We start from the raw sequence: 22,411 nt of genomic DNA, 5'->3' as shown, positions 1-22,411 counted from the left end.
AAAAAAAAAAAAAAGCAACAAGCTGCAACAAGCTCCAAGCCAAAAACTAGCCAACAAGCAACTCACAAGCCAATAAGCCAAAAACAAGCTGAATTTCTGCGTTTTTTTTGTGGGTCTGGCATGTCTGGGGGTAGGCTGTGTGTGTGTGTGTGTGAGAGAGAGAGAGACTGTGTAGGGGGCAGTGGGTGGGAGCAAAGGGAGTGGGCTGTATGTGTGTGACTGCAGGGGCCCTGGCTGGGAGAGAGGGGAGTGGTAGTGTGCCTGATATTGTGCAGGGGCAGTGATTGGGAGAGAAGGGAGTGGGCTGGGTGTGTGTGTGACCCCGGGGGAAGGGGGCAGAGGCTGGGCTAGGGGAATGGGGTTGGGGCGGGACAGCCATTTCACTGTTGTCTCCATCACACACCAGGCCACGTGTCCCAGCTGGAGCCACCGTTGCCTGGGTTACAGGGCTGTGGAGCCCCTGCGTGCCAGGCCCCGCCCCAATCCCGCCCCCCGACCAATGGGACATGCGGTGGCGGCGAAGCCAGGTTCCCTTTGTTCAGCCATTTCAGGGGCCGGAGTCGCGTTTTCTTGTCGGGCGCTGAGACGCAGCGGGAGAGGACGGGCCGCTCCCGTCCCTCGCCACTCCCCTGCCGCCGGGCTCTGGGATGGTGTGGGTAGGTGTCTGAGCGCCGCGAGGGGCGGGCGGGGGGCATCGCCCCCAAGCTGTCATCGCCTGCTTGCGGGGATAAGGGCGGCGGCAGTGCAGACACCCCCGGGATGCTTCCTTCTCCAGGCCTAAAGGGTGAGTGGCCCTAGCGCCCCCAAGGCGGGAGGTGGGGAGCTGGGCATGTCTAGTCCCGCGCTCTGCCCTCCCCCCGGCTTTGGGCTCCAGTCACCGCGCTGCTTAACGACAGCGATGCAGAGCTAGTGTCTTTGCTCCAGGAGGCTGGGGCCCCTTAAAGGGCTGGGGGTGTGTGCTAAGTACCAGCCATCGCGAGGCTGTAGCTCAGGTTAATGCAATATCCAGGCTGCAAGCGTAAGCTACAGGGTTAAGAAAGGAAAGTTTCCTCTGCAACATGAACTTTGCCATATATATATATTATATATATATATTGCCTTGCTCCCTTCATCGTGCGTCTCTGTGTCTCCTCGCTCTCTAGATTTGGTTGTGTGCGTTTTTTTTCCTTTAAAGAAAAGCTAAAAGAGGCAGAAAACCCCGGCACTGGTTTGGTTTATATATTCGGCAGGCTTAGCTGACCTGGGACTTGTAAATCCTTTGCACTAATGGAGTAGTGGAAATACTGAGGCCCAGTAGGCTTTTCGGTTTGGTACTAAGTGGCTTGCTCCATTTGTAATCTCTACAGCTCCCTGCTCTGAAGATATTAATCTCTTTCTCTCTCTCGAATTTGCAATCTCCAATTTCAGGAGCGGAGTTGAGAAATTGTAACCAAAATGCTGTACATCTGTGAACACATATGGACTGTATATTATCCAAGTGTGCAGGTAGCAATTTAAGGAATTTTCCACTGCACATTCTTCCTTATAACTTTGCCTGTTTAATTTTTTATCCAGTGCTTATTTCCATAGCATTTGAACACTTCACATATATTATTTTATGCTCAAGGACACATAAGGAGCCTGTGGCAGAACTGGGAATTAACCCCCCAGAACCCTCCTCCAGTGTTTTAACCACAGTTTAAAAAAATTGGCAATACTTGTTCTGTTCATGAAAATCCTTTTTGCATACCATATGTGAAACCTGGACAATCAGCTGGTTTTGAGTTATGACTGGGTGAATGAGTGGAAAGAGGGTCATGTTTTCTTACAGTGGGAGCAAACTATGCTCTTGTAATTATTTTTTGTTTATAAAATGGCTGGAGAGTGTGCCCATCTTTTCCCCAAAATTAATCAGTAGTCAGACCAAACTCAAAAATATTTAAACACAAAAGGTAATTATTTATTTGGAAAATTATGAGCATGTGAAATGGGTTAGAAAGTAATGTTTTTCATCTTCAAGTACAGAAGTTGCGGCTGGCATGAATATTGATTTAAGAACCAAATTCTACCATCACATATATGCAGAGTTCTCAGTGACTACCAACTCCAGTCCTGAATTGGGGCTGCAGCTAAATTTTGCTTGGCGTAGCCTGAGGGAAAGTGACTTTATGGTATCTTGGCACCTCCCAGATTCAGGAGGAAGCTGGGGACCAGAGTGGTCCCTAGTGTAAATTAGGGCAACCCTAGGGACAGTACTAACTTGTAGCTAGCTGCAGAGCCTCCCTAGGAGCTGTCCAGCAGCCCTGAATAGCTTGTGCAATTTGGCCATGTTTCCATCTTTCCCATGTCTGTGCCTTTCCAGTCATGCCTCTGGCGCACTCCAATGCCGGGACTACAAGGAGAGGTGACATAAGCCCATTATACCTGCTCTGCACCACTGGGAAATCCTTCCAAAGCTGGTGTACAGGGGCTGCAGTGCAGGCCAAAATCCTAGTCACTCTGTCTGCACTTTACTTTCAAATCCCCCATGGGTGCAGCTGCACTAATGTATTCCCGGTGCTGAAGAGCTAGACAACAGGATGGTACAATTGTTAGCACTATCATCAATGGAGCTTTACCAGTGGTAATGAAACAATGGGAGATTTAAAATATAGATATTTAAAGCTAAGTGTAGACAAGGCCTGGGAGCCCAATCCATGCATCTGAAGGAAGAATTTTGCTGTAACTCTCTGTCTTGTCACTCCTATCCCCAGTGGTAGTGATTATTTATTAAAGTAATCCACTCTTGCAGGCTGTCTGGGCAGGTAAAAATTTAAATACATCTAAAAACAGTATAATACTTCACTGATTACTCTTCCCACTGTCTTATGGTAGTGGCGTGGGACATCTTTAGTATTGTGCATGAAATACCTTATTGACCTATTTATCCTCACAAACAAGTAGAAAATGGCATATTTTAGTGCGGTAGAGAAGTAAACTGATTCAGCTCATTTCTAGCCATCAGAAGAATGCATTCTTTTTTCCTAACCAGACTCAGTGTCCGTGTTATCATTTAATTAATGAAATGTTGAAATAAATATATAGCCTACTATAGATTGGATGATTCTGAAGCTGAGTCTGAGTCTAGATTTTGTATTTGTCAAATCTGACACATGGCATACAATTAAAAACCTTTTAAATAAAAGTGAGTTTTGTTTGAGTATAATATAATATGCAAACTATTGTAAATTACTTCATAAAGTTGAAATGTGTACAGCACTGTACACAAAGGAAGACATGGTGCCTGCCCTGAAGATTTTACAAGCTAAATAATTTAATCAAAATGAAATACAAAAGGAGAGAGAGAGAGGGGTCAAAGCAAAAATTTTTTTTGGTTGAGATTAGAAAATAGATGGGCAATGATGAGGGGAAGAGTTGCAGAAAGACTGTTCCACTATTAGGTTCTGGAAAGAAGGCCCTTGTACAAATGGTGGCGAGATGGTAAGAAGAGACTAAGGGGTCAGTGGTAGACAAGAGATCTAATTCGCGTCAAAGACTGTTTACAGACAAATTTGCAGTAGTTTAAGTAAAGGTACGTTTTTTAAACCAGACCAGTTAAACAAGAGCAAATCTCTGTATAGACCTACTGAGGCCAGGTCTACAGTGGTATAGTGTAACTGTTCCGGCATAACCCTGTAGTGTAGATGCAGCCTACAGTGATAGAAGGAGGTTTTCTGTCACTGTGGGATCACCACTTCATCTAGCGATGGTAGCTAGGTCAACAGAAACATTCTTTTGTCCATCTAGCTACTTCTACACTGGGGAGTTAGGTTAGATTTTTCATACCCCTGAGCACCGTAGCTATGTTGAGCGTGCCTTATTTAGGTGTAAGAGTGTCCTATATCCATTTAGCTTAAGTAAAATCCTTACTCACTTAAGCTAAATGAGTATAAGCTGCTCTTAAACTGAAATGACTGTGTCTGCACAGGGCTTTCCGCTCATTTAACCAACCTGATTTTTAAATAGATTTGAGTTAAACCGGCACAACTTTCTCGTGTAGACAAGCCCTAAGGTACAGTCGTGGAAATTAGGAGTGACTCCAGTGAACTCCATTGGGTTACAGAATATGAGATCAGCATAAAGGATGAAGGTCTGAATGGCTGAAGGATGTCCATAAACAGTAGTTAACAAAAAGAGGAGGTTTGAACTGTCTCTCAAAATAAATGGAGACCCAAATGAGTAATTTTAGTATGAGGGTGAGGTGATTGCACTTCTTTTTAGGTGCGGAGAAGCTAGTCATCATCAGTATTTTGAAAATACTGCAATCTGGAAAGCTGGGACTTCAGGAGGCCACAAGAAAAAAATAGTTGTAATAATCAAACTGAGAGGAGAGAGTTATTTTGAATGTATTAGTGATCTCTATTTACCAAATTGATATATTAAATATAAATAAGCTATCTCCACGTAGCACATACGAACATAAAAATCAAACCAATGGTCCAGATAGTCCAGTGTTCTGTTTTCTAACAGTGACCAATGCCAGATGCTTCAGAGGGAATGAACAGAACAATTATTGAGTGATCCATCCCCTATTGTCCAGTCCCAGCATCTGGCAGTTGGAGGCTTAGGGACACCAGTAGCATGATGTTGCATCCCTGACCGTCTGAGCTAGTAGCCATTGATGGATCTGTCCTCTGTGAACTTACCTAATTTTCTTTTGAACCCAGTTACTCTTTTGGCCTTCACATCCCTGGCAATGAGTTCTGCAGATTTCTAGTGCATTGTGTGAAAAACTTCCATATGTTTGTTTTAAACCTGCTGCCTATGAATTTCATGGAATGACCCCTGATTCTTGTGTAATGTGAAGGGATAAATAACTCTTCCTTATTCACTTTCTCCACACTGTTCATGATTTTATAGACCTCTATCATTGCCCCCTTAGTCATCTCTTTTCCAAGTTGAACAGTCCAATCTTTTTAATCTCTCCTCATATGGAATCTGTTCCATACCCCTAATTACAGTATTTTGTTGTCCTTCTCTGTACCTTTTCCAATTCTAATGTATCTTTCTTGAGATGGGGTGACCAGAACTACACACAGTATTCAAGGTGTGGGTGTATCCTGGCTTTATACTGTGACGGTATTATATTTTCTGTCTTATTATCTATGCCTTTCTTAAGGGTTCCTAACATTCTATTAGCTTTTTTCCTGCTTCTGCACATTGAGTGCATGTTGTCAGAGAATTATCCACAATGACTTCGTGAGTCATAACAGCTAATTGAGACCCCATCATTTTGTATATATAGTGGGATTATGTTTTCCAGTGTGCATTACTTTGCATTTATCAATATTTAATCTCATCTGCGATTTTGTTGTCCAGTCACCCAGTCTGTGAGATCCCTTTGTAACTCTTTGGAGTCTGCTTTGAACTTAACTGTCTTGAGCAATTTTTTTATCACCTGCAAACTTTGCCACCTCCCTGTTTACCCCTTTTTTGAGATCATTGATGAATATGTTGAACAGCACTGATCCCAGTACAGAACTCTGGGGGATCTTGCTGTTTACTTCTCTCCACAGTGAAAACTGGCTATTTATTCCCACCCTTTGTTTCCTGTCTTTTAACCAGTTACTGATCCATGAGAGGACCTTCCCTCTTATCCCATGACTGTGTACTTTGCATAAGAGCCTTTAGTGTGGGACCTTGTCAAAGACTTTCTGAAGGTCCAGGTACACTATATCCACTGGATCACCCTTGTCCACATATTTGCTGGCACCTTCAAAGAATTCTAATAGATTGGTAAGTCATGATTTCCCTTTACAAAAGCCCTGTCGACTCTTCCCCAACAAAACGTGTTCCTCTTTGTGTCTGAGAATTCTGTTTTGTACTATAGTTTCAAACAATTTGTCTGGTACGGAAGTTAGGCTTACCAGCCTGTAATTGCCAGGGTTGCCTCTGGAGCTTTTTTAAAAAATTGGCATTATGCTAGCTATCCTCCAGTCATCTGGTATGAAGGCTGATTTAAGTGGTATACCACAATTAGTATCTCTGTAATTTTATTATATTTGAGTTCCTTCAGAACTCTTGGTTGAATACCATCTGGTCCTGGTGACTTATTACTGTTTAATTTATCAATTTGTTCCACAGCCTACAGTGTGTATATATTATGATTGCTTTGAGGACACTATGCAGTGTCTGTATCATGAAATCCTTTAACCTTACTATATTTCCACAACACATGGTCATGGTATACATTTCAAACCATTGTATAAACTTGTTTATGTTGCCGTGGAAGATGGTATTAAGATCTGCCCATTCCATTGATTACAGTGGTTCCGTAGTAACTAAAACACCTATTGCCCTGGTATTTAAGTAATGAACAACAATTAATTATTGCATAGTGTGGTCAACCTCCCTTATTTGCGATTGTGGATGTTTAGGTGTTTTATTTTTTGTTTTGCTTCTTTCTTTCCTTCCTTCGTACTTTCTACCTCCTCCCCTCTAGTCTCTCATATTGTGGATTGGTTCTGGGAAAATGCCACTACTAAGGGAAGGCCTCATTAAAGAGGTGCATCTTGCACTTGGCCAAGGTTGAAGTCAACCTTTATATTTTCTGTTAATATGTTGTACAGCTGGAGTCCAGTGTACTTGGAAGACCAGAAAAAACTAAACAGAATATGTGGTGGCAATAAAAAGTTTCCTTGTTTGGGAATACTTTTATAAGTATAAACATAAAAACAAATATTATATTAGAGCACCAGACTGAGATTTAGGAGACCTAGGATGAGATCCTTACCCATGCACAGGCCCCTTTCTACCTGGTAAAAGGGCGGGAACAATGTTGCAGGTCTGTAAAAGCCTCAGTTCCATTTGTGGGAGGATTCCCCCCCTAAAGACACTGTGGAAGACAGCAATAAGACAGGTAGTCTTATTGCTGCTGTGGAGGACCCCCCTGAAGGCTGGGTGTAGGGTGGGACAAGGTAGTGCAGTGGGAGGAATATGTTGGGGGCTGGGGCCGCACATGCAGCCCTGCTAAGATTCTAACTACCACTGCAGCCCACAGGCCAAACCCAAGAAGGTTGTTGTAATTTATATAGGCCCATAGGGCTGTCTAAGTTAAATTGGTGGCCTCTCCAACTCCTGGAGCAGCCCCAGGTTGGGAGAGCATAAAGGTGAAAAAGCTATACAAGCATCACATACTCCCTTCCCCCTCTCCTAGGCTGTCAGTTCTTTGCTGCGCGTCTCAGAGTTGCAACAAAGACTCTCACCCCGATCTCTATCATATTTCCACCTTGGCTACTGACCATTGTGCATTGGGCAAAGTCACTTTGCTTCTCATTACCTTTGTATTTTTATCTGTAAAATAGGTACACAAAACTCATCCTCCCTTGTAAATCTTATGGAAATCGATGGGTAAAAAGCACTCTATAAATGCCAAGTATTTTTCATTTTATTACTATTACTCTTGTGGTGATCTCTCCTATTAGTAAGTGGTCATCCCAATTTTGTAGCACTTTGCACATGCTAATATCTACTGTCATTGCATTCTTTCTACCTGTGATATAGAATTGAACCTTCAGAATGGAGATTCTGAATTGCAGATTTTAAGGAATACATTTTCTGAGATAGTGGATTTATGCTATATTAATGGTTCTAAAATGTTATCTCTAGACTACTGGTGGTCTGCAGAGCTGCTGCGATCACAAATCATATTTAGGCAGATTTGATACTAATGTAAATCTCTACAAGTTGCAGGGAGAAGGAATTTAACAAGTAGAAGATGCAAGACATAACCATATGCATTGCATTGCATCAAGTTTATCTATATTGCTACTTTGTTCGTTCATTTATTCTTTTTGTGAAACGAAGCACTAGAGCAGGTGCCACAGGAAAGTCATGGAGTTGGGAGGGTGGTGGTGGTTAACAAGAGGATCTCTGTTTTCAGATATGGTTCACCGTATGAAAAAGCTTGAACCATTATAATATCATACCTAACAGGCAACTGTCAGATATAACTGGAAAAATTTGTAACATTGTGTCATATTGAGTTCTGAAATGCCTCTTAAAAACATCTGTTCAGAGAAGCTACAAAAATGTAATATATCATGTACAGAGGAAATATAGATCAGTGGACATGGAAAACTGAATAAATTCAATGCAATTAACTTTATTGGACTGTCCAGAATATGAGCTTTAATTTAAGAGGATAAAATTCATAGCATATTTGGTTGTGAAGTTGTATAAATCAATTAATTGCTGTCATTTGTCTTGTGGAATCTGCAGCTAGGCAGAATGGAATAAAGGCATCTGAAGTATCCTCTTAGTTCAGTAAAAGTATAGCTTTTACCTTCTAAGTCCCATGTACATTTTTAGACTGCTATATTAGAGAAGTCTGTTTATAATACAGTAGTCCCTTGACATGGTATTAACCTAATTTGGTATTGCAGTGCAGAATGAACTCCGCATTAAGCCTTGAGCTTGATATTTTGGGAAAATGCTCAGACAAACAAGTTTGGTTACAATTTGCAGGAGATAATGCTGCCCATGTCTTGTTTACAGTGTCACCTGAAAGTGAGAACAGGTGTTCACGTGGCATTGGTGTAGCCGGCATTGCAAGATGCGCTAAAGGTTCATATGTCTCTTCATGCTTCAACCACCATTCCGGAGGACATGTCCATGCAGATGATGAGTTCTGCCCGATAATGATCCAAAGTAGAGCGGACCAACACATGTTCATTTTCATCACCCGAGTCAGATGCCACCAGCAGAAGGTTGATTTTCTTTTTTGGTGGTGTGGGTTCTGTAGTTTCCGCATTGGAATGTTGCTCTTTTAAGATGTCTGAAAGCATTCTCCATGCCTCTTCCCTCTCAGATTTTGGAAGGCACGTCAGGTTCTTAAATCTTGGGTCGAGTGCTATAGCTCTCTGTAGAAAAATTACATTGGTACCGTCTTTGCGTTTTGTCAGATCTGCTGTGAAAGTGTTCTTAAAACGAAGATGTGCTGGGTCATCATCCAAGACTGCTATAACATGAAATATATGGCAGAATGCAGGTAAAACAGAACAAGAGACATACAATTCTCCCCTAAGGAGTTCAGTCACAAATTTAATTAACACATTCTTTTTTTAACGAGCATCATCAGCATGGAAGCATGTCCTCTGGAATGGTGGCCAAAGCATGAATGGGCATATGAATGTTTAGAATATCTGGCACGTAAATATCTTGCAATGCCGACTACAAAAGTGACATGTGAATGCCTGTTCTCACTTTCAGGTGACATTGTAAATAAAATGTGGGCAGCATTATCTTCTGCAAATTTTCTCCAGCAGTATCTCCCGTCAATGTAAACAAACTTGTTTGTCTTAGCAATTGGCTGAACAAGAAGTAGGACTGAGTGGACTTGTAGGCTCTAAAATTTTACATTGTTTCGTTTTTGAGTGCAGTTTTGTAACAAAAAAAATCTACATTTGTAAGTTACACTTTCACGAAAAAGAGATTGCACTACAGTACTTGTGTGAGGTGAATTGAAAAATACTATTTCCTTTATCATTTTTACAGTGCAAATATTTGTAATAAAATAATTTAAAGTGAGCACTGTACACTTTGTATTCTGAGTTGTAATAGAAATCAATATATTTGAAAATGTAGAAAAACATCCAAAAATATTTAATAAATTTCAATTAGTATTCTATTGTTTAACATTGTGATTAATCGTGATTAATTTTTTTAATCACAGTTAATTTTTTTGAATTAATTGTGTGAGTTAACTGCAATTAATCGACAGCCCTACTTTTTTTTTTACATTAAAAAAACCCTCAAAACACCTGGCTAAGATATTTTCAAAGTGACTAGTGATTTTTAAGATGTTTGATTTTGAATTGCCCAATTTCAGAAACCTTTAAATTTATAATTTTGAAAAAGTGTTGCCCATACTCCCTCTGAAAATCAGACCGTCTTCAAGATATCTCAAATTTGGCATCTTTTAACTGAGGTACTTAAAAATTACTAGACACCAGAAATGAGGTATGATTTTCATGGGGAGGGGGATCAGAACTTTCTGCAAACTGAAAATGTTAGTATGTCTGTGGTTGGACACTTCAAAATGGAGTAACTTATGACAAATAGATTTTTGCACACTATAGAGAATGCTGGTACTTAGTACATTACCTTTCTAAGTTTTAGCTTCTAGGATTCTTAACTTGTCCATCTGTGCTCAGAGGTGCACAACTTACTGAAAGTTCTGCTTTCCTAAGAAACAATGTAGCTTGAGACTAATCTTACACATATAATGGTCCAAATCTTTCCAGAATCTGTATTACTTGTATTGTGGTAGCACTGAGGAGCATGGAGGGCCCTTTGTACTAGGCACTGTACGGTTATATAACAAAAAGACAGTTCCTGTCCCAAAGAGCTTACAATTTAAGTATAAGACAGGAGACAGCAACCAGATACAGACAGACAAAGGATAGCACAGGGAAACAATGAGACCATTGTCTCATTGTGGGAGCACCACTATAGTTAAGGTTGCAGTATTGCATCTGATTATAGGTTGACCTCTAAGTTCTCTAAAATGGACATGCTTAGTTAGATTTCTTTAAAATTTGGTGTGCCTCCTGGGAGTATAGGAAAGTGTTAACCCTGGTCTACACTACGAGTTTAGGTCGAATTTAGCAGTGTTAGATCGATTTAACGCTGCACCCGACCACACAACGAAGCCATTTTTGTCGACTTATTGGGCTCTTAAAATCGATTTCTGTATGCCTCCCCGACAAAGGGATTAGTGCTAAAATTGACATCACCGGGTCGAATTTGGGTTAGTGTAGATGCAATTTGACAGTACTGGCCTCCGGGAGCAATCCTACAGTGCTCTGTTGTGACCGCTCTGGACAGCACTCTCAACTTGGATGCACTAGCCAGGTACACAGGAAAAGCCCCGCAAACTTTAGAATTTCATTTCTTGTTTGGCCATCATGGCATGACCATGCACAGCTCATCAGCAGAGATGACCATGGAGTCCCAGAATCGCAAAAGAGCACTAGCATGGACCGAACGGGAGGTACTGGATCTGATCGCTGTATGGGGAGATGAATCCGTGCTATCAGAACTCTGTTCTAAAAGACGAAATGCCAAAATATTTGAAAAAATCTCCAAGGGCATGAAGGACAGAGGCTATCACAGGGACCTGCAGCGGTGCTGCATGAAACTTAAGGAGCTCAGGGAAGCCTACCAAGAATCCCAAGAGGCAAACGCCCGCTCGGGGTCAGAGCCCCAGACATGCCGCTTCTATGATGAGCTGCATGCAATTCCAGGGGGTGCTCCTACAACTACCCCACACCTGTACGTGGACTCCTGCAAGGGAGTCTCTCGCAACAGGGATGAGGATCTGGGGGATGAGGAAGATGATAGCGCATACCAGGCAAGCGGAGAAACCGTTCTCTCCGACAGCTCGGAATTGTTTATCACCCTGGAGACAGTACCCTCCCAACCTGGGCTCCTGGACCTTGAAGGCGGAGAAGGCACCTCTGGTGAGTGTACCTTTGTAAATATAATACACGATTTAAAAGCAAGCATGTTTAATGATTAATTTGCCCTGAAGACTTGGGATGCATTCGCGGCCAGTACAGCTACTGGAAAAGTCTGTTAACGTGTCTGGGGATGGAACGGAAATCCTCCAGGGACATCTCAATGAAGCTGTCCGGGAGGTACTCCCAAAGCCTTTGCAAAAGGTTTCTGGGGAGGGCAGCCTTATTGCATCCTCCATGGTAGGACACTTTGCCACGGCAGGCCAGTAGCACGTAGTCTAGAATCATTGCATAACAAAGCATGGCAGCGTGTGGTCCCGGTGGTTGCTGGCATTCAAGCAACATCCATTTTTTATCTCTCTGTGTTATCCTCAGGAGAGTGATATCAATCATGGTCACCTGGTTGAAATAGGGGAATTTTATTAAGGGGACATCAGAGATGGCCGTTTCTGCTGGGCTGTTTGCCTGTGGCTGAAAAGAAATTATCCCCGCTTTTAGCCATGCGGTTGGGGGAGGGGTGAAGCAATCATACCAGAGAATTGGGGTTTGGGGGAGGGAGTTAGTTGGGTTTGTGCTGCACGTTAACCCGAAAACATCAGCCCCTCTTTTTAAATGGCAAATGTGTCTTTTTCAATTTTAATTTTCCTTTTTTTCCTCCCGCAGCTGCAAATCTTTCAAAGCTGCGACTAGCATCTCCATCACAGAGGCTAGTGCAGATAAGAAGGCGAAAAAAATGCACTCGTGATGAAATGTTCTCTGAGCTCATGCAGTCCACCCAAACTGAAAGAGCCCAGCAGAATGCATGGAGGCAGACAATGGTAGAGTCCAGGAAAGCACAAAATGAATGCGAGGACAAGTGGCAGGAGCAACAGGAGAGGTGGCAGGATCAAGAGCAAAGGTGGCGGCAGTATGATGAAAGGAGGCAGGATGCAATGCTGAGGCTACTGGAGTATCAAACTGATATGCTCCGGCATATGGTTGAGGTGCAGGAAAAACACAGACCGCACTGCAGCCCCTGTGTAACCAATTGCCCTCCTCCCCAGGTTCCATAGCCTCCTCACCCAGATGCCCAAGAATGCGGGTGGGGGGGGCCCTCCGGGCACCCAACCACTCCACCCCAGAGGACTGCCCAAGCAACAGAAGGCTGGCATTCAATAAGTTTTGAAGCGCAGTGTGGCCTTGTCCTTCCCTCCTCACCCCTCCCCGGCTACCTTGGCAGTTATCCCCCATTTGTGTGATGCAATAATAACGAATGCATGAATTTGAAACAACAATGACTTTATTGCCTCTGCAAGCGGTGATCGAAGGTGGGAGGGAAGGGCGCTTGGCTTACAGGGAAGTAGAGTGAACCAAGGGGGCGGGTTTTCATCAAGGAGAAACAAACAAAACTATCACACCATAGCCTGGTCAGCCATGAAACTGGTTTTCAAAGCTTCTCTGATGCGCAGTGTGCCCTGCTGTGCTCTTCTAACCGCCCTGGCTTTGCGTAATCAGCGGCCAGGCAATTTGCCTCAACTTCCCACCCCGCCATAAATGTCTCCCCCTTACTCTCACAGATATTGTGGAGCACACAGCAAGCGGTAATAACAATGGTAATATTGGTTTCGCTGAGGTCTAACCGAGTCAGTAAACTGCACCAGCGCACTTTTAAATGTCCAAATGCACATTCGACCACCATTCTGCACTTGCTCAGCCTATAGTTGAACAGTTCCTGACTACTATCCAGGGTGTCTGTGTATGTGTTCATGAGTTATGGCATTAAGGGATAGGCTGGGTCCCCAAGGATATCTATAGGCATTTCAACATCCCCGATGGTTATTTTCTGGTCTGGAAAGTAAGTCCCTTGCTGCAGCTGTTCATGCAGACCAGAGTTCCTGAAGATGCGAGCATCATGTACCTTTCCCGGCCATCCCATGTTGATGTTGGTGAAACGTCCCTTGTGATCCACCAGTGCTTGCAGCACCATTGAAAAGTACCCCTTTCGGTTTATGTAGTGGCTGCCTTGGTGGTCCAGTCCCAAGATAGGAATATGCATTCCGTCTATCGCCCCACCACAGTTAGGTAATCCCATTGCAGCAAAGCCATCCACTATGACCTGCACATTTCCCATAGTCACTACCCTTGATAGCAGCAGCTCAGTGATTGCATTGGCTACTTTGATCACAGCAGCCCCCACAGTAGATTTGCCCACTCCAAATTGATTCCCGACTGACCAGTAGCTGTCTGGTGTTGCGAGTTTCCAGAGGGCTATCGCCACTCGCTTCTCAACTGTGAGGGCTGCTCTCATCTTGGTATTCTTGCGCTACAAGGCAGGGGAAAGCAAGTCACAAAGTTCCATGAAAGTGCCCTTACGCATATGGAAGTTTCGCAGCCACTGGGCATCATCCCAGACCCGCAACGCTATGCGGTCCCACCAGTCTGTGCTTATTTCCTGGGCCCAGAATTGGCGTTCCACAGCATGAGCCTGCCCCATTGCCACCAGGATGGCCAAATTGCAGGGGTCCGTACTTTGAGAGAAGTCTGTGTCCATGTCCTCATCACTCTCGCCACTGCGCTGCCATCGCCTCCTCGCCTGCTTTTGCAGGTTCTGGTTCTGCATATACCGCATGATAATGTGCAAGGTGTTTACAATGCTCATAACTGCCGCAGTGATCTGAGCGGGCTCCATGCTTGCCCGTGGTATGGCGTCTGTGGGAGAGCAGAGTTGCAGGGGAAGCGGTTGTTCAATGACGATGGTTTGCAGACCTACTGCACCGTCTGCTGCCAGGACACAACAGCTGAGCAGGCTGCACGCTCGCCGTGGTATGGCGAGACAAGAGCAGACAAGCAGAGTTGTAGTGGAAGCGGCCCTGCGAGACCACCAGGAGAGCAGAGTGGCAGCGGAAGCGGTGGATGACGACGGTCATATAGAGGACCTGCGAGGTGGATTCATAGCAGCAGGAGAGCAGAGTGGCAGCTCAAGCGGTTGTTCGATGACGACGGTTTGCAGACCTACTGCGCCGTCTGCTGAAAGCACTATGGCTCCCGCATGGAAAAAAGGCACAAAACGATTATCTGCCATTGCTTTCACGGAGGGAGGGGCGACTGACGACACGTACCCAAAACTACCCGCGACAATGTTTTTGCCCCATCAGGCATTGGGAGCTTAACCCAGAATTCCAATGGGCGGCAGAGACTGTAAGAATTGTGAAAAAGCTACCCACAGTGCAACGCTCTGAAAGTCGACGCTAGCCTTGGTACTGTGGACGCACTCCGCTGACTTAATGTGCTTAGTACAATGTGCTTAGTGAATGTACACAATCGACTGTATAAAATCACTTTCTAAAAAATCGACTTCTATAAATTCGACCTAATTTTGTAGTGTAGACATACCCTTAGTGATCCAAATTTGGAGTCATTTGACCAAGGGGTTCCTGAGTTACAGGCTCCCCGCCTCAAAAAACAAACAACAATTTCCTTCTGCTGCCTTGTACTGTTAAACTGAGAGGTGCTAATGACTGTGCACCCCAGCTACACTGCAACCTTAGCTCTGCCAGTGCACCCCAACATTTCATGAAAGCTATAAATAAGTGTTGGAGGAACATTAGTTAGGAAACTGGAGGGTTCATGCCTGACCAGAAAATGTATACTTTATGGCATAGAAACATTACAAACTCTGCCACCTCAGTGTTTCTCAGAGATGGGGTGCATTTACTGGACAGAGGTCAGAGGATCTCTGTCTCAAACATATAACTGTCAGTATTCTGGAACAGAATCCCTGTCTGTGAATTTCTCTTGCCAGCCCAGCCACAAACTTCACCCTCCAACCATTTTGAAACTCTGACAGGAACACCATTTCACTGTAATGTAGTTATCCTTCTTTCCAGGCACTGCATGTGAGTCAGGTTATAGGAAAGGGAAAGAAAGAGGAACAGAACCATTTGTGTACAAGGCAGTGAAGACTTTAGGAAGATGCATTCCCTGCTTATGGTGGGGAGGCCTGGGTTCAGTAGTGGGAAGGGGCCAGGTTGGAGGGAGGCATGCATTCATTGGGTCAGGGGTATGGCTGGGGAGATGTGCCTAAACAGGGCTGGTGGGGCCCAGCTTGGGTGAATACATAGGTAGGGGTGTGTGTGTGTGTGTGTGTGTTAGAAGGGGAGGGCAACTGGCTCAGTATGGAAATTGCAGAATGTGATATGTACAACTGCCTAAATGACTACTAACTCCTACCAACAATATATCTTTTCATGTTAAACAAAAAACGCTAGGAAATTCAATGGCAAAAAGCTACATTATCACAGAGTCATGGTTGCTTGGTGGTATGTTGTTCCCTTGCAGAATGCTGAGTTGAGCAAAACCAAAATTCTGAAAACCAGGAAATGCACAGCTAAGGTTGCCAATACAACCTTAACTCTTCCCTCTTTCAGCAATGCCCCAGTACACCCCATTAACATACATACCTTTAATCTGCCGGTCCTACGCTTGCTGAAATGTACAAACTCTTCACATCTTTTTACAATGTATTCACTCTCACCTACAGGATTCTATCTAATATTATCGGAAGACAAAAAAGGTTGGGGGAGAAAAAATGTTGCCCTCACCACCTTCCCTCTGCCAACAATGCCTGACTATGTATATAGCACGTATTCACGGTGGCCCTTTGCAGTCTAAGATTTGGGAGGCTTCATATCCTGGCATACACTCACACACTTAGCCAACTACCCAGAAAAAATACCAAACATGTACAATTTAAGAACTATTTTAGTCTTCTATAGCTTCCTCATTCTGAGCTGGAAGGTGTGATTCCTAGCTCATGCAGATGGACCTGTTCTAGCTCCACTTGAACTAGCATGATAAAAATAGCAATACAGCTAGGGTAATATGGGCAGTGGCTCAGGCTAGCCATCCAAGTACATATCTAGGGGATCCAGGGAGGTTTGTACTCGGGCAGCATGTCTGATTCGCTGCCCTTGCCACCCTGGCTGTGCTGCTATTTTTAGTGCAGCAGTTCTCAAACTGTGGGTTGGGACCCCAAAGTGGGTTGTGAACCCGTTTTAATGGGGTTGCCAGCTGTGTTCCCTCTAATTTTTCCCATCCATGTGCGGAATGAATTGTTATGTGTACCAATATGGAGGAGATGTGTGACACATCACCTTCATATTGGTGCTCATAACAAAATTAATGGGGGGCTGGGGCCAAGGGGTTCAGAGTGTGGGAAGGGGCTCAGGGCTGGGGCAGAGGGTTGAGATGCAGGGGAGTGAGGGCTCTGGCTGGGTGTGCAGACTCTGGGGTGGGGCTGGGAATGAGGGGTTTGAGGTGCAGGAGGGTGCTCTGCCTAGACTCCCCCCAGCTCTCTCTCCCTGTGGCAGCTCTGGGGCTGGGGCTGCAGGATAGGTGCCCCGTCCCCATCCCCAGCAGGTCTGGGCTGGGGCTGGGTTCAGGCCTGGGGCCGCGCTGCTCCAGCTGCGCCTGGGGCTGGGCTGGGCCACCCCAGCCGTGGCAGGGCCGGGCTGCAGCAGAGTTGGGGCTGGCGGAAGGGCGCCCTGGCTGTGGCAGGTTGGGAGCTGGGCTTGGTTGGGGTCGGGGGAGGGGTGCCAAGCTGGTCCCCGGGGGGGTTCCCTGAGCACCTGCACAGCACTAAATAGGCTGCTGTGTGGCTGCGCAGCTTACGGGGAATTTAGGACTCATGGGCTGGCGTTAGACTTCCTGGGGCCTGGGCCTGAAGCTGAAGCCCCACTGCCCAGACCCGAAGTTGAAACCCAAGCCCTACCACCTGGGGCCAAAGCTGAAGCCAGAGGGCTTCGCCCTGGGTGGTGGGGCTCAGGTTACAGGCCCCCTGCTTTGGTCCCTCTGCCCGGGGCAGTGGAGCTCAAGTGGGATCAGGTTTCGGTCCTCCCTCCTGGAGTAGTGTAGTAATTTTTGTTGTCAGAAGTGGGTCGCGGTGCAATGAAGTTTGAGAACCGCTGTTTTAATGTGTTAGCTTGAGCAGAGCTAGTGCAGTATGCCTACATGAGCTCGGAATCATACCTCCTAGCTCAAATGTAGATGTATCATTACTCACAGGATACTGTCTCAACCTACACTTTCACTTAACCATCATTAAAGCATTAGAATCTTCTTATAGTCCTCCTCGCTGCTGACAGTGTCCTTTGTAATAAAAGCCCTATGTTTTGACAAAACCTAAACAATTTTTCATAGAAATGATGCATACTTCATCCTGAAGGTACAAATGCATCTCTTCCTTTTCCTCAGACGAGAGGATGCAAAATATAGATCCTCATATCACAATCACAGCTTTATCTCCCACCTCAAAGTAATCCACAGATCTTGCAAATACACCTCGCCCATGCAGAGCTAACTACTGCTTCCACTGTTCACTACAGCTATACCTGATACTAACCACAATTAGTGTACTTGGAGTGTATGTGAACAATAAATGCTTAGACTGCTCTCACATTTGTAATTGTAAATGGGGAATCATCAATGAACAGGTATGTTTCTAATGGGGCCCCACAGGGATCAGTTCTTGGCCTTATGCTATTTAACATTTTTATCAATACCTGGAAGAAAACATATTTCAGCTTGCTACTGACAACACACTTTGTAATAAAATCCCTGTGCCCTGCTAATTAATATAATGTACACAATTCTGCATTGAAATGATGCATATTGGATCCTTAAGGTACACGTGCAGCTCTTCCCTTTGCTTATACACATTAGTGGGTGCAAATGATGGATTTCCTCATATAATAATCACAGCTCTGCCTCTGTAAGACACTTCAATACAGAGGCTACGTGTGGCATGAGGCAAGTCGGTTCATGTCCGCTCCCCTCCCCCTGATCTCTGCCTTCTATTAAGGAAGCATCCACCAGCACTGGGGGGGCTTGCAAGGTGGAGCTATCACAGTCCAGTGGACTCAGCAGGAGCAGCTGAGTCCGGGGGCTCTCAATGGAGGGACCATCCAGCTGAGCAGCACACTGAGGCTGGGCAGGGCCTTAGGATAGGCAGTGGTAGCAGGCGGGGCAGGGCTGTTCCTGATGTCCAGCAGCGGGGAGCTGGGCTGTGGGTGGGAACCAGCAGATCCATCCCCACCTTCCTTGAACCAGCCACGGGTGCTGGGCTCTACAGGGGCTTCAGTGGCCACAGAGCCCAGCCAGAGGTGGCTCAGCAGAAGAGTGCTCCTTCTGCATGTGGCAGCTGCCTCGGGCACAAAGCCTAGGGGATGAAGCAGCCCCACGGTCCCTAGGGCCTGGGCCTAGCGGGACGGCAGAGGGGCAAAGAGGGCTTTAAGCCCCTGCCTAGGGGGCTCCTGTGGAATCTGCAAATTTGGGGCAGGAACAAGCTGGAAATCGCTTCCCTCCCAACTCCAGCACTTATCTGAGGGGTGGAGAGGCTCCCCCATCAGGTGCTGTGCGGGGCTCCAGGAGGCTCTGGCATAGGCAGAGCTCGGTTCCTTCTGGGCAGTGCTCTGTGTGGAAGGGTCTTGGGCTTTCCTGGGTGCCAGGCCAGCCAGAGGCAGCAGGGAAGGAAGGAGCCCGCTCTCCAAGCTGCAGATGTGCTTAGCGCTCCTCCCAAGGGCTGGTTCTCCACACAGCGCTGGGAGCAGGACATGTCCCGCTGGGGGTTTATGGAGGAGCAGAGGTTTATGGGGGTTTATGGAGGGGCTGGGGGGTGAAGGGGCAAAGAGGGGAGGGGACAGCAACAGGGGGAGCTGGGGGATGAGGCAACAAGGAGAGGAGCATGCAAAGGACCGATGGGTGGGCAGCAGAGGCGAAACATGGGGCAGTTGAGTGTCCCCCATTATCAACAGTTATGCATTGTCTCTGCTTCAGACATTGAAATAGGCTTTGCTGGAAACTGTTAAACATTCATTATGTAAATAGTGAAAACAACTATATTAAATTAGTATTTCTATTTATTTACAAACACTTATTCATCCATTCAATGAGCTCTGTTTATCTTGGGGGCAGGGAAACAATAAATTTGTTAGTCTCTAAGGTGCCACATGTACTCCTTTTCTTTTTGCGGATACCAACTAACACGGCTGCCACTCTGAAACCTGTCAATTACTATTTTATAATCCTCTGCATATTCAGTTTCTGTCTGTTTCATTATTAGTCATTTTTTGTGGCACTCCTCTTAGTTCTGGAGTTTGGACTAAGAACTAACTCATAAATGAACAAAATAAATACATAGTAGAATGCTTTGTATAGTGAATAATATTCATAAGCCCAGCAAAAATTATATTAAAATCTTTAAGAGTCTAACAGAAAATATAGAAAACTTACAGTTCAAAGTAGGGATGACAATGAATTTCCTTAATAGGTCACTATTTGAGAATCCCTGATTCATTTTGTAAGAGGTATATTCATATGTAATTGCGAACTGGATGGGTAGCACTGCGGAGCTCTGTCCAGTTTAGTTGAAGCTGCATCAGCTCCCAATTAGTCTGCATATTGAGTTTTTAGGGCTTTTTTGCACTGATGTAGAAACAATGATCTAGCTATGTTTGTGCAAGATCCTAATATAATAGAGTCCTGGTCCACGACTAAGGCTCCTAGGCACTACAGTAATACAATAATAATAATAATTAATAATTGTATAGATACACTGGTATAAAAAATACTTGGACCAAGGTAAATTGTAACAACAAAAATCACTTTTTACACTGGTGCAACACATCTATAAGAAAAGGAGTACTTGTGGCACCTTAGAGACTAACAAATGTATTTGAGCATAAGCTTTCATGAGCTACAGCTCACTTCATCGGATGCATTCAGTGGAAAATACAGTGGGGAGATTTATATACATAGAGAACATGAAACAATGAGTGTTACCATACACACTGTAACAAGAGAGTGATCACTTAAGGTGAGCTATTACCAGCAGGAGAGCGGGGCGGGGGGGAAAAACCTTTCGTAGTGCTAATCAAGGTGGGCCATTTCCAGCAGTTGACAAGAATGTCTGAGGAACGGAGGGAGGGAATAAACATGGAGAAATAATTTTACTTTGTGTAATGACCCATCCACTCCCAGTCTCTATTCAAGCCTAAGTTAATTGTATCCAGCTTGCAAATTAATTCCAATTCAGCAGTCTCTCGTTGGAGTCTGTTTTTGAAGCTTTTTTGTTGAAGAATTGCCACTTCTAGGTGTGTAATCGAGTGACCAAAGAGATTGAAGTGTTCTCCGACTGGTTTTTGAATGTTATAATTCTTGACGTCTGATTTGTGTCCATTTATTCTTTTACGTAGAGACTGTCCAGTTTGACCAATGTACATGGCAGAGGGGTATTGCTGGCACATGATGGCATATATCACATAGGTAGATGTGCAGGTAAACGAGCCTCTGATAGTGTGGCTGATGTGATTAGGCCCTATGATGGTGTCCCCTGAATAGATATGTGGACATGGTTGGCAACGGGCTTTGTTGCAAGGATAGGTTCCTGGATTAAAAGAAAAGGAGTACTTGTGGCACCTTAGAGACTAACCAATTTATTTGAGCATAAGCTTTCGTGAGCTACAGCTCACTTCATCAGATGCATACTGTGGAAAATACAGAAGATGTTTTTATACACACCGACCATGAAAAAATGGGTGTTTATCGCTACAAAAGGTTTTCTCTCCCCCCACCCCACTCTCCTGCTGGTAATAGCTTATCTAAAGTGATCACTCTCCTTACAATGTGTATGATAATCAAGGTGGGCCATTTCCAGCACAAATCCAGGGTTTAACAAGAACGTCTGAGGAACAGTGGGGGGGAGGGAGGGAAGGAATAAACAAGGGGAAATAGGTTACTTTTTATAATGAATCAACCATTCCCAGTCTCTATTCAAGCCTAAGTTAATTGTATCCAATTTGCAAATTAATTCCAATTCAGCAGTCTCTCGTTGGAGTCTGTTTTCGAAGTTTTTTTGGTTCGTGAAGGATAGTCACTTTGAGATCAGAAATCGAGTGACCAGAGAGATTGAAGTTTTCTCCGACTGGTTTATGAATGTTATAATTCTTGACATCTGATTTGTGTCCATTTATTCTTTTACGTAGAGACTGTCTCTAAGGTTAGTCTCTAAGGTGCCACAAGTACTCCTTTTCTTTTTGCGAATACAGACTAACATGGCTGTTACTCTGGTTCCTGGGTTAGTGGTTCTGTTGTGTGGTGTGTGGTTGCTGGTGAGTATTTGCTTCAGGTTGGGGGGCTGTCTGTAAGCAAGGGCTGGCCTGTCTCCTAAGATCTGTGAGAGTGATGGGTTGTCCTTCAGGATAGGTTGTAGATCTTTGATGATGCATTGGAGAGGTTTTAGTTGGGGGCTGAAGGTGATGGCTAGTGGCGTTCTGTTATTTTCTTTGTTGGGCCTGTCCTGTAGTAGGTAACTTCTTGGTACTCTTCTGGCTCTGTCAGTCTGTTTCTTCACTTCAGCAGGTGGGTATTGTAGTTGTAAGAATGCTTGATAGAGATCTTGCAGGTGTTTGTCTCTGTCTGAGGGGTTAGAGCAAATGCGGTTGTATCGAAGAGCTTGGCTGTAGACAGAAGACAGAAGAGCTTACAGACAGCCCCCCAACCTGAAGCAAATACTCACCAGCAACCACACACCACACAACAGAACCACAAACCCAGGAACCTATCCTTGCAACAAAGCCCGTTGCCAACTGTGTCCACATATCTATTTAGGGGACACCATCATAGGGCCTAATCACATCAGCCATACTATCAGAGGCTCCTTGATCATCACTACAAAAGTTTCCTCCCCCCACTCTCCTGTTGGTAATAGCTCACCTTAAGTGATCACTCTCATTACAGTGTGTATGGTAACACCCATTGTTTCATGTTCTCTGTGTATATAAATCTCCCCACTGTATTTTCCACTGAATGCATCCGATGAAGTGAGCTGTAGCTCACGAAAGTTTATGCTCAAATACATTTGTTAGGCTCTAAGGTGCCACAAGTACTCCTTTTCTTTT

At 44.7% G+C, this 22,411-nt stretch overlaps 2 protein-coding genes across 6 annotated transcripts in view; both read left to right on the top strand.

Moving 5' to 3' along the window:
• The first annotated feature begins 531 nt into the window (after window positions 1-531).
• TNPO1 (transportin 1) overlaps window positions 532-22,411 on the top strand; it is a 167,836-nt gene continuing 145,956 nt past the window's right edge. The window contains exons 1-2 of one of the 5 annotated variants that reach the window (XM_048849316.2): window positions 533-656; window positions 5,584-5,754. Coding sequence is in view for 1 of the 5 variants with exons in the window: in XM_048849314.2 (XP_048705271.1) it covers window positions 648-656 (9 nt within the window). In the remaining 4 variants the exon portion in view is untranslated. Of the gene's footprint in view, window positions 785-5,583; window positions 5,755-22,411 lie in introns of all 5 variants that reach the window. The other 4 variants (XM_048849317.2, XR_007356564.2, XM_048849314.2 and 1 more) reach the window with 4 other exon arrangements.
• Window positions 10,743-13,025, top strand: LOC142072005 (uncharacterized). Its single transcript, XM_075128242.1, has 2 exons — window positions 10,743-11,480; window positions 12,141-13,025. Exons 1-2 carry the CDS (start codon window positions 10,931-10,933, stop codon window positions 12,527-12,529), a joined length of 939 nt encoding a protein of 312 aa, XP_074984343.1. The 5' UTR covers window positions 10,743-10,930; the 3' UTR covers window positions 12,530-13,025.

This window comes from Caretta caretta, chromosome 5 (genome assembly GCF_965140235.1).
Source record: "Caretta caretta isolate rCarCar2 chromosome 5, rCarCar1.hap1, whole genome shotgun sequence".
NCBI lineage: Eukaryota > Metazoa > Chordata > Testudines > Cheloniidae > Caretta > Caretta caretta.
The sequence above is the reverse complement of the archived record's forward strand: the minus strand, read 5'-3'. Positions and strand labels throughout refer to the sequence as shown.

What these genes read in the sequence shown, in the direction of transcription:
- LOC142072005 (XM_075128242.1), top strand. Translation starts at nt 10,931, where the DNA reads ATGACCATGCACAGCTCATCAGCAGAGATGACCATGGAGTCCCAGAAT. An exon ending in AGGCGGAGAAGGCACCTCTG is followed by an intron (nt 11,481 to 12,140) that starts GTGAGTGTACCT and finishes TTCCTCCCGCAG; the next exon opens with CTGCAAATCTTTCAAAGCTG.